The following is an 11,971-nucleotide window of genomic DNA, read 5'->3' as shown; positions in this document are numbered from 1 at the left end:
GACAGTTAGACTATTTGTACTAAATTATTCTGTTTCAAAATAGCAAACCTAAAAGAGGAATCAAGTTGAAAGAGTAATATATTTTATCACTTGACCTTTTTAGGACCTTTTGAATATTTACTTATGTATTATTTATAATTTCTGAAATTAATTTCAAAATAATCATAAAACAAAATATTTGGCAGAGATGTAAATAGTAAGAATCATACCTATGGGAGATATAACTTTTCTGAACAGAAATGGAGTAGATTGAAATAAATTAAAACAATAATTTAAAGAAAATGAATCATTATTTAACAATATTAACCCAAATTCTGCACTTAAAGTATTGAGAAAACAATTAAAGCTGTGTGCATAAAAATCCAAGAAAACACAAAATGATAACACTACAAATATACAAACAAAAGTACTGAAAATTTCTCTCTATATGGTAGTTGTTTAGAAGTATACTTTCTCAGCTTTTGAGAAAACATATAAAATATATGTGTATGTCTTTTAATTCTTTAGAAAATTAGGAAGTTTGGAGTGTGATATATGTAGCATATGTGCTATATAAGAAAACCAAAGGTAGTGACATGATCTGCATTTCCAAATGAGTCATCTCCAAACATGGAATATGCAGAGATCAGTGCAGAGGACAATACCTCCACAGTCAAACAGTTCGTCCTTCTGGGATTCTCAGACCTCCCCAACCTCCAGGGGTTTCTCTTTGGGATGTTCTTCATAGTTTACTTAATTATCCTAATTGGAAACAGCTTCATAATTGTGATCACTAGAATTGATCCAGCACTACAGAAGCCTATGTATTTTTTCCTGGCAAACTTTTCTTCTCTGGAAATCTGTTATGTGTCAGTCACTCTTCCTAGAATTCTGTACAACATCGGTACTCAGAATAGAAACATATCCAAGCTGGCCTGTGCCACACAAACATGCTTCTTCCTAATGCTGGGGGCCACTGAATGTTTCCTTCTGGCTGTGATGTCTTATGACCGATATGTGGCCATCTGCAATCCCCTGCACTATCCCTTGGTCATGAACCCAACGAAATGCACTCAGCTGGCTGCAGGCTCCTGGCTCGGCGGCATCCCAGTCCAGATAGGACAAACCTGTCAGATATTCTCTCTTCATTTTTGCAGTTCTAACCAAATCAACCACTTCTTCTGTGATTTACCTCCCATTCTCAAGCTGGCCTGTGGAGACACTTCAGTGAATGAGCTGTCTGTCTACTTAGTGGCTATCCTCTTTGCTGCTGTCCCTTTTATGTTGATTCTTGCCTCTTATACTAAAATCATTGCCACCATTCTGAGGTTGCCAACAGCCACTGGAAGGGCAAAAGCCTTCTCCACATGTTCTTCTCATTTGCTTGTAGTGTTTTTGTTTTTTGGATCCGCTACTGTTACCTACTTGAGACCTAAGTCCACTCATTCTCCAGGAACTGACAAACTGCTGTCTCTGCTCTACACCATTGTGACCCCCATGTTCAACCCCCTGATATACAGTCTCAGGAACAAGGATGTGATTGCTGCATTGAGAAAACTGTTACTTACAAAATAACAGAATGAGGGTCTGCACTAATTTGTCTAAAATACTTTGTTTAACTACCTGTGTTCCTGGGACAGTTTCTCATAGCTATGGCTACATGGCCTTCTGTAGCCCTCTTTGCTGACGTCTAGACTATGGATCCAGTTTTAGTGGGTTCTTAGGTTAGAAGAATCCTTATTTACACGGGGCAGATTTGCAGATATTTTTTGGTCTGTTTGAGATTCCTACTAATTCAAGTTTTTCATTGACATTGCCTCTCCTGCTGTTTCATTTGTTTTATATGGAAATCATTGCTAATGAAATGATGGGCTTCCATGGTGCTTGATTTTTTCAATGGCAAATATTTCCAAAATAAAAGTTTATTTGTTTATGTTGAAGGACAGTTTTATATCTACTACCAATTAACCATTATTAACTTCTAAACATACAGTGCTTTATAACAGAACAGCAATTAATCAGGCTTACTAGGCCAGTAGTTTGAGACTATAATGTCAAAGTAATTGCTACAAATGATCTGAAAATTCTAATCTCCAACTACAAGCACCAGGCAGAATGCAGACCGGGAATGGCTTGAGTCTTCTAGCAGAGATGCTGTTATATTATCACAAATTATGTAATTCTCTTTTACAAATTAGTGTTAAGTTAGAATGTGCTCTTTTAAAGATATAGCTTTGTAGCTCAATTTTTTTTTTTTGTCAACTTGCCACAACTACTTTCAGTCATGTGATATGTGGGGACATTGTGAAAAACGCCCTCCAATGTAAGGGTCCCTGGATATTTCTGTGGGGGCATTTTCTTAATTTATTGTTGATTTACGATGCTACAGTCTGCTGTTAGCAGTGCTACCTTAGGCAGTTGGACATGGGCTTTATATTAGTAGGTTAAAAAATCATAGGAAGTAAATTATTAGTGAAAATTTCTGGCTCAAAGTCCCTGCTTAACTCTCCATCTTAATTTGTTTCTGGATGATTTGCTAGATGAGCTGTCAGTCAAATATAACTTTTCCTTCCACATGTTCATTTGAATCACGGTCATTATTACATCTACAAGAAGCAAGCACACACAGTACAATGGCACTGGAGAAAAGATATGAACAAAACCTTCACGTACTTATCTACCTAATTTGACTTTAAATAATGTTCCTAAGTGCTCATTTTCAACATAAGAGTCCAAGGTTTCCTTTATAGTTTGTTTCTGTAGTGATGGTATTCTTAGTAAAAACCTCATACATACTAAGAAATTTATTTTGCTTATCTGCCTCCTTCATGTCATAAAGTTCTCATTAGGCAGACTGTATGAGTACAGTGCTTGCTTGTTTAGAGTTGATTTCTTCTGTATGGTAAATGATATGCATAGAATAAATGTCATTAAAATATAACTATAAATAAAAACTAAAAAATGAATACTGAGATTATTGGCAAGTAGTTTTACAATGTGTATTGACAAATTATTTACTTTACAAAATTTGCTGTGGAGATATAAAATATAGAAAACTAGCAAAGAAGACTGAACCTTATATAAAAACATTCATAACTGTCTCCACATGAATGAAAATAAAATCATTAGCATGCATTGTGCCTATATCATCAATTATCACTGTCACAGTGGTCCATATATGGAGCTCTACAGGCACAAGTATAAAGCACTAACACACATTAGAACACACACAAAGATATCCATGGCAATTTATGATTCTCTCAATATTCATTTATTGTTGATGTTGTTGTTTTTAAGACAGGTTTTCTCTGTGTAGCAGGCTTTGTTGCCCTGCAACTTACTCTGCAGATCAGGCTGGCCTGGAACTGAGACCCACCTGCCTCTGCCTCCCACATGCTAAGATTAAAGGGGTATAAATCCACTGTTTGGCAATATTCATTTTTCTTAATAATCACAAAACTAAAAAATAAAACAGAATGTGATAAAAGGAATAGTCTTCATTTTACTTTTCTCATTTCATTTATATATTCTTATGCTTCACTTTTAATGGAAAGACAAAAGTTTTCCTGTTAGAAGGTAGCATGGGGAAGGTACATATCCCCAGAGACAGAGATCATTTCCTATTTAAGCAGCACTGTGTACTTCACAATACAATACAGACTTGAAAGGGTTGTACCATTCAACATAAAGAAGTTTTTTTTTTCTTTTTTTTTATTCTTTTTTAATTAAAATTTCCAACTGCTCCCCGTTTCCCATTCCCCTCCCCCTCCTCCCACACATTGCCCCCTCCCCCCACTCCCCTCCCACATCCCCACTCCTCTTCTCCTCCCCCCAGTCCATTCCCCCTCCCTCTCGATACTGAAGAGCAGTCCAAATTCCCTGCCCTACAGGAAGACCAAGGTCCTCCCACTTCCATCCAGGCCCAGGAAGGTGAGCATCCAAACAGGCTAAGCTCCCACAAAGCCAGTTCATGTATTAGGATCGAAACCTAGTGCCATTGTCCTTGGCTTCTCATCAGCCTTCATTGTCCGCCATGTTCAGAGAGTCCATAAAGAAGTTTTTAAGCTTTAAAACCCAGGTTTACCTATAATTTTCTTTTACTAATCAATAAAGGTAAGATTCATATTTAACTTAGTTCTACAAACTAAGCTCAACTACATTTGGCTCATATCAAATATACATGGAATTTGTCTCCCTTTTTAAATACCACAATGGCAGGGAATTGAGCAATGTAATTTAAAAGAATTTTGTATCTAATGCTTTTTATTTCAAATGTTGTTTTAGCATTTTTAGCTTTTCTAACATTTTATGATACTGATCAAAGAACAAAATATAAAATATGCTTTAGTAATGACTCTTCTGTTTCTATTTTGTGAAACACATTAAGGAGTATAGGTATTAGCTCTTCTTGGAAGTTCTGGTAGAATTCTGCATTGAAACCATCTGGTCCAGGGCTTTTTAGTCTCGATAACTACTAATACAGTGAATTTAATAAAAAAAAAGTTTAAATAATTCATAATTTATATTTAAAATATAGCCTCAGACTGTAGATTTTGTCCTTAGAATCATAATTTATTAATGCTAGGCTTTACTGGTAGTTCCCCTTCATTGCATATATTCACTTACAGCATTTTCAGAATATAATATTAAATTATTATTGAAGTGTCTATATTTTGTTGAAAGTTTTTATAATTTTATTTTATTAAGGAATACTTATTTTGTGGTGTTTTATATTCCATATGAAAATTAAAAGTGCAAAAAACAATTTTTAACATTTGATCATCTTAAAAGCTACTGAAGTGCCTCATTTTCATTTGGCATCAATATTTTGAATGTGAATTCTTGAATATCATTCACATTCCTTAAATCATGGGTTGAGGTCAATCACCTTTCTGTTGCCAGTTTGTCCCTTTGTTTTTAGGTAAATAAAAATATGTCAATCAGGTCAATAAATATTAAAAAGAATGACATAATTGAGAGATCCTGTAAGAGTAAGAAACTCTAATTCACATACTTGCATCTGGTAACTACAGAGTCAAAGAAATCATGAAGAAAAGCATACCTGCAAGCTAATGAAGACAAATACACTAATCAGAGTAGAGTTTTGAAAATTAGAGGAATGGGAAGGAAAGGGAAATGTTTGGCACAGGAGTATATTAATCTCAAATAAGGCAGTGGTTGTATTGATATTATTTAGAAGAAATCTTAAAGGTTATCCTTTTTCAAATAACTCATAGATATTTTAAGAATAAAATAAAATTTAATAATTAGTGGTCTAGAAATAGAGAATAAAAAAAGAACATGATGGAAAAGAACATGCCAAGGTGATCAGGTCTGTTTCCACACAAATCTATTCAATAAAGTAGATTGAATAGAAAGAGTTTCTAGACAAGGTCAGCATCTTTGGGAGGATTGGATTAACTAGAAAATGCTCAGAAAGAGTTGCTGTAATGCTGCTTTCCTGCTGTAGAATCATACACAGTAGAGGATGTACGATCTACTTGGACCTACTTCTGTACCTAAGACACTAGTGAGAATACTTCAAACTCTCAAATTCCCTGGATAAGAAAATGATCTGACAGTCTTCACTACATCTTGAGTTTCTATTTGAATGTCATGTAAATATGAAAATGTGACTAATATTAATGACTTCCAATTTCAAAAATCTTATACTGAACCAAAAACTCAAAATAGTAATAAGGGCCACACCATCTAATATTGCTGTTGCAATTAACTACTTTCAGATTAAAATGATCCAGAAATGGAACTATTGCTGAAAAGTATTTTAAGTGTCTTTAAGTATATTTAGTCATATATTAAAATGGCTCTTGAAATACTGATCATACAACAGCAATATCAGTAGAAATTTATAATCAGAAAACATATTAATTATTAAAATAAATATAAGCAGAAACTGCATTTTCAGCTAAGAGAACAAAATTAACATATCCAGGCTTACTACCCAAAACCAACAAAATAACAGAACAAAACTATATGACTATTTTGTGTGACTTCAAGCAAAGAAAAAAAAATCTAATCGTCTTTAAAACTTCAGAGCATATACAAATCATACTTATTCTTCATGGGAAGTGGTAAGTTTAGAATTATGTTACCATTGCTTTATAGGTGACAAAAAGAATCCATGGGCAATGAAATATTTTGTGTTTTTCATTGAATCATCTCCATAGATGAAATATGCAGAAATCAGGAAAGAGCACAATGCTTCTACTGTGACACAGTTTCTCCTCCAGGGATTCTCTGACCTTCCAAACCTTCAAGGGTTTCTGTTTGGCATATTCTCCATAATGTACTTGATTATCTTGATTGGAAACAGCTTCATTTTGTGATTATTAAAATTGATCCTGCACTACAGAAGCCCATATATATATATATATATATATAGGCAAATTTTTCTTCCCTGGAAATCTGTTATGTATCAGTAACTCTGCCGAGGATTTTTTTTTTTTTTTTGGTTTTTTCGAGACAGGGTTTCTCTGTGGTTTTGGAGCCTGTCCTGGAACTTGCTCTGTAGACCAGGCTGGTCTCGAACTCACATAGATCCGCCTGCCTCTGCCTCCCGAGTGCTGGGATTAAAGGCGTGCGCCACCATCGCCCGGCTCTGAGGATTTTGTTTAACATTGCTACTCAAGAGAGAAGCATTTCTGTGCTGAGCTGTGCCACACAAATGTGTTTCTTCCTTATGCTTGGAGCCACAGAATGCTTTCTCCTGGCTGTGATGTCCTATGACCGCTATGTGGCTATCTGCAATCCTCTGAACTATCAACTCATCGTGAACCCAACAAAATGCACTCAATTGGCAGCAGGCTCCTGGCTCGGCGGTATCCCAGTTCAAATAGGACAAACCTGTCAGATATTTTCCCTTCATTTTTGCAATTCTAATCAAATCAACCACTTCTTCTGTGACTTACCTCCCATTCTCAGACTGGCTTGTGGGGATACTTCAGTGAATGAGTTTTCTGTCTATTTAGTGGTTATGCTGTTTGTTGCGTTCCCTTTTATGTGGATACTTGTCTCTTATACCAAAATCATTGCCACTATTCTGTGATTGCCAACAGCCACAGGAAGGGCAAAAGCCTTCTCCACTTGTTCTTCTCGTTTGCTTGTAGTGTTTTTATTTTTTGGATCTGCTACTGTTACCCACTTGAGACCAAAGTCCACTCATTCTCCAGGAATTGACAAACTACTTTCTCTATTCTACACCATTGTGACTCCCATGTTCAACCCCCTGATATACAGCCTCAGAAACAAGGATGTGATTGCTGCAATGAGAAAACTGTTACTTATAAAATAGAACCTAGAAGCCAGGCGGTGGTGGTGCACGCCTTTAATCCCAGCACTTGGGAGGCAGAGGCAGGTGGATCTCTGTGAGTTCGAGACCAGCCTGGTCTACAAGAGCTAGTTCCAGGACAGGCTCCAAAACCACAAAGAAACCCTGTCTCTAAAAAAACAAAACAAAACAAAAAAACAAAACAAAACAAAAAAAATAGAACCTAGAGCTTTGGAATAAATGTTTAATTGCTTCTTACATAATTACGTAAGAAATTGGTTAAATTTTATTCATTTCTTCAAAATACTAATGACTTTATTTCTCAGAAGTGCCTTTGTCATTTTGAATAATAGTTTGATTTATATTCTGCTTTGAACTATCTTCTACATATTAATCTGTCAAATTTAACAAAATATAAAAAGAACATGGTATTTTAATGTGAAGGTACAATGTAAATTACATATTCTATTGTAAAATTTTGAACATAATACGTTTTAGAAATATATTATAACTGAACAGAAAGATTACATACCTAATTTAATATATCATTATCCAATTTTTTGATATTTTCTCATTCAGCTTTCAACAGAGTTACCAATAGTACTTTAATAACAATATGTGTTAAATGAATTGTTGTAGGAATTAAATAGATATTTACTATTAGTATTCTGTGTCTAAGAGCTCTGACAACCTCTGGATATGCCACATCTTACACATGAAATAACTTTTTAATCTATTAAGAATATATAGAGAGTTCAGTAATCTCTATTATAAAAGCTATTTTTTTGTTCCCATGTGCTTTTGGACAGTGTACAAAGATCTTGATGATATATTTATCACATTTAACTTCTATCAGTTCCATCCAACTTTCTGACATTTTAATAACCATGGTTTTCAATGAAGTTCACAGTAAGAAACCCTGAAATCTAGTATGTGAAAAGTAAAGGAGAGTAGTAAAAGGCATGTGCTAACATGGCTTACTGGGTCAGAGAGCTTTCTTTGCAATATATATCCTGAGTTTCAATACCCGTCACCTAGTTAAATATATGGGAGGGTCATAGATATTCCTGTACTGTGGGGAACAGATAAGAGCATGTCTGAACCTTGTTTGTGGTTAGTCTATTTACAATTATATAAAAGGAGAAAATAGTAAGGAGAGCTATACAGAAGGACACTAAACATTCTCCTCTAGCCTCAGTGAGAAGACAGTCACGCACTATGATAAGCATGATTCAACACCTCACATATGCAAGCACATATAAGCACATTCACGTATGGTCATAAGCCACATTTTTGGGGTGACTTCTGCCAGTCTTCTAGCTACTGCGGGTCCATACATTCCAGGGTAGGAGCATGAGGATTAAAATTATTAGGCAAAAGGAACAAAGATAGAGGAGAAATAAGAGACAGACACAGAGGATAACATTGGGAGGGACATCCAGTATATATTGAAAGATGCCCACATTTAATATCAATTTGGTTAAATATCATGACCCCAAAGGATAAGAATAATTTAAAAAATGCATTAACATGATACAAGGAAATGAACAGACTGGCTGAAGAATTACAGGCTACATTCTCAGTTAAACATTCTGTTGCCAGAATAAGACAAGTAACACTCACACCCTAGACCAAAATATTCTGTAGGCAAACCAGTCCCTGCTTGGAATCCATAGTTATCTCCCTAAGAGAGTAGGAACCTATTTGGGCCCTTAGCTGATTGTTTAAGGTAGAAACCTGTCTATTTCCTAGTGCCTGAAATACCAGGGCTGGATATTAGCCACACCTGTTGACAACAACCTTGAAGCAACAGAAGTTCCAACTCTCTGACCTTTAGTCAAGATAGAATGAATCCATACCTATGGACCCTGTCAATGAATTCACATAGAAGCACGCACACACACACACACACACACACACACACACACACACACTAGAATACACATACATATCTCAAAGTCATAATGTTTTAGGTTTTGATGTTCTGTTGTTCAATATTTATAGATATCCTGAGGCACTTAAGGGTCATTGGAAACAGGTGGGAACTTCTTAAACACATTTATTAATATAAAAACATTACAATTTGAGAAATAAATCTCTAATTTCATCTGAAATATATTGCCTTATGTGACATCAGTGAACAGTTCATTAAAGTTTGAAATAGATCAAATGATGAACAATGAACTAAAACTGTTTTCCTAGAATATATTGTAAACTTTTTGAAGTCTTTTTCATGAAATATGTGAGGAAACTGTTACTTGTCAAATGGCAAACATGTGCTTGTTTATAAATCATAACACAAGCATACTAATTAATTATCCTACTATTTAAACTAGAAAAATAAAAGAAGTGCATCTCACAAACAGGCAAATACAAATAAGCAGGTAAACTGATTTAAGTTACCATTTTTGATTAGACAAACTTATTAATAAATAGATTATTAGGGTAGACACCATTGTTATTGAACTAACCAACAGTCTTTGGAAAAACTGTGACCTCACTCCTTCCTCCAATAGGATGAGACTATTGAGAATCACTGAAGGTATACATGATTATGTGTGACAGCTTCCCTCAGGCAGCTCTAATGACATCTATAATTTCACTCAGAGAGACAAGAGCTTCCAACATGATTCTCACTGAGTACAGATAAAACAATACACAAAGTTGACCAACAGCTTTGATTTTAAAGCGTCAAATATGTGAAATCCATCATAAACATAAATGATATCCAGAAACTCTGCATTAAAAACACAAATAATCTAATAAAATATATATGAGTAGATGTTTCTAGGACATTAAGATGCCTGATAGACAGATGAAAAATTCTTCAATACTTATTCACTAAGGAAACTCAAATAAAAATATCATACACATTAATATTTTCTAATGTAAAATAACTAAAATGAAAGATAATTGATGGAATTTGAGGGAAATTATTTTTTGAGTATTTGTGAGAGAAATTTAAATTACAAAGTCTATTGTATAAGGATATATGTGAGTTTCTCAAATCATGAAAATTAGAATATCATATTTTATCACATGTATCACTTTTGCAACAAGTTATGTCTCCTACAGAAATCCAAGAAGTGTTCTGAGCAAATGCCTGAACAGTTGTTTCCATATCAGCAAAATCCATAATAGCCAAAGTGTTTCAGAAATCTAATTACCAATAGCAACCAAACAGATAGCATAATGTTGCGACAGGCAGAAGGAAACTATTACCTGGAAGAAAGTCTTCTCATTTGTGACAACATAGAAAATGTGAGGGATGTTGACTTATGTGATATAAGCAAGACATAAAATATGAAAAACCTAAGTAGAATGATGCAGAAAGTCAAACGTAGGCATTGATAGTAGAATGAGGGGCATAAGCAGTTGGAGTAGAGAAGTTTAGTCAAAGGGTTGGCAAGAAACATTGAAGCAGAAGACTTTATTGGCCTTCAGGATGAATTACAGAAACTAAAGATGATATCACTTTATTTCATATAAGTAGGAAAACATCTTTTTTAATATTTATCTTTAATTGAAAAATTTAGATATGAATAAATTAGACAATATCACAGTCATACATTTTACAAAATTAGGTAATTATTATCTAGGTGACAATTTTGTATTATTTCTCACAGTGTTGCTCAATAACTGTCCATATCTAGGAAACAAACCACACCATACTTTTAATTCCAGTGGGTGCCCAATTTACATGTCAAATTGGATTAAACATTATCTAGGAAGAAAATAAAACTAGAAAATAATCAAACACCAAAGAGGTCCTCTGGTGTGTAAATTTAGATCCATAAAGAGAATTCTCATGGGGACAGAGCTGCTTTTATTCAAGGAGAACTTTATGGTTGTCAGAAACAGACTTTCTTTACAGGAAACTCTAAAGCTTTAATGACACAAGTGTTTCCACTTGATATAAATGAGATAACGAAATCATGGTGATAAAAAGTCAAAATTAATGTCCATAAGAAGGTAAGTACTACTTATCTTATTCTGATATTCATTGTAGTTCAATATGATTTATTTCAAAATTTGTGTATATATTAAGAAATAATTTAAATTTAATACATTTTATCAAATAAATATAAGTAATATTGTAATTGTTATTCTAAGCACAGGTGTTGAACCATATCAGAAAAAGAGAACTTTGATAAACATATAAAGCTTATATAGGAAACTTTATTTTGAAGCAACACATTTTAACAAATTAACAACAAAATGCATATTTCTTTTTTAGGTCTTAATCATATTTTCATAGGAAGTTTATTAACTTATAGAATAGATTTATAAATCTGAGAAATTCAAAGACTAATTGATTTTTACTTATTTAATAATCATAATGAAATCATGAAAATCATGATTTTATAAAATAATAAAAAGTATTTTAGCTTCAAGGTAGTTAAAGTCTTTAAAGGAATTATAATATGTATGCTTACCGAATGCACTCTGAAAAGTTTATGAATCTTCTGACCTTTGAATGACTTAGATTACTGTTACAAATTCTTTTAAGTCTTTGCATTTATTCAGACAAAAGAGACTTATAAAAGAAATACCCTGGAATCAATTTTATTACTGCAATCTTATTATAAATTAAACATTTGCTAAAACTATAAATATTATTTGAATAGAGGTCACTGAGTAAATTCCACCTATTTATAGCTTAATCTCCTTGAGAGCAGAAGACACAGCAATGTCCAGAATGTA

General features: G+C 33.8%; 1 protein-coding gene and 1 pseudogene across 1 annotated transcript; both read left to right on the top strand.

Annotated features, from left to right (window-relative positions):
• The first annotated feature begins 609 nt into the window (after positions 1–609).
• LOC130869951 (olfactory receptor 10AG1-like) lies at positions 610–1,554 on the top strand. Its single transcript, XM_057762483.1, has one exon. The coding sequence runs from the start codon at positions 610–612 to the stop codon at positions 1,552–1,554; it is 945 nt and encodes a 314-aa protein (XP_057618466.1).
• Positions 1,555–4,831: 3,277 nt separating this feature from the next.
• On the top strand, positions 4,832–7,291 carry LOC130870017 (olfactory receptor 10AG1-like; annotated as a pseudogene).
• The last annotated feature ends 4,680 nt before the right edge of the window (positions 7,292–11,971 follow it).

This window comes from Chionomys nivalis, chromosome 2 (genome assembly GCF_950005125.1).
Source record: "Chionomys nivalis chromosome 2, mChiNiv1.1, whole genome shotgun sequence".
In the NCBI taxonomy this organism is placed as follows: Eukaryota; Metazoa; Chordata; class Mammalia; order Rodentia; family Cricetidae; genus Chionomys; species Chionomys nivalis.
Note: the sequence above shows the minus strand (reverse complement) of the source record. Positions and strands in the feature narration are given on the sequence as shown.

Excerpts from the sequence above, each read along its gene's own strand:
- LOC130869951 (XM_057762483.1), top strand. The coding sequence starts at position 610 with ATGGAATATGCAGAGATCAGTGCAGAGGACAATACCTCCACAGTCAAA.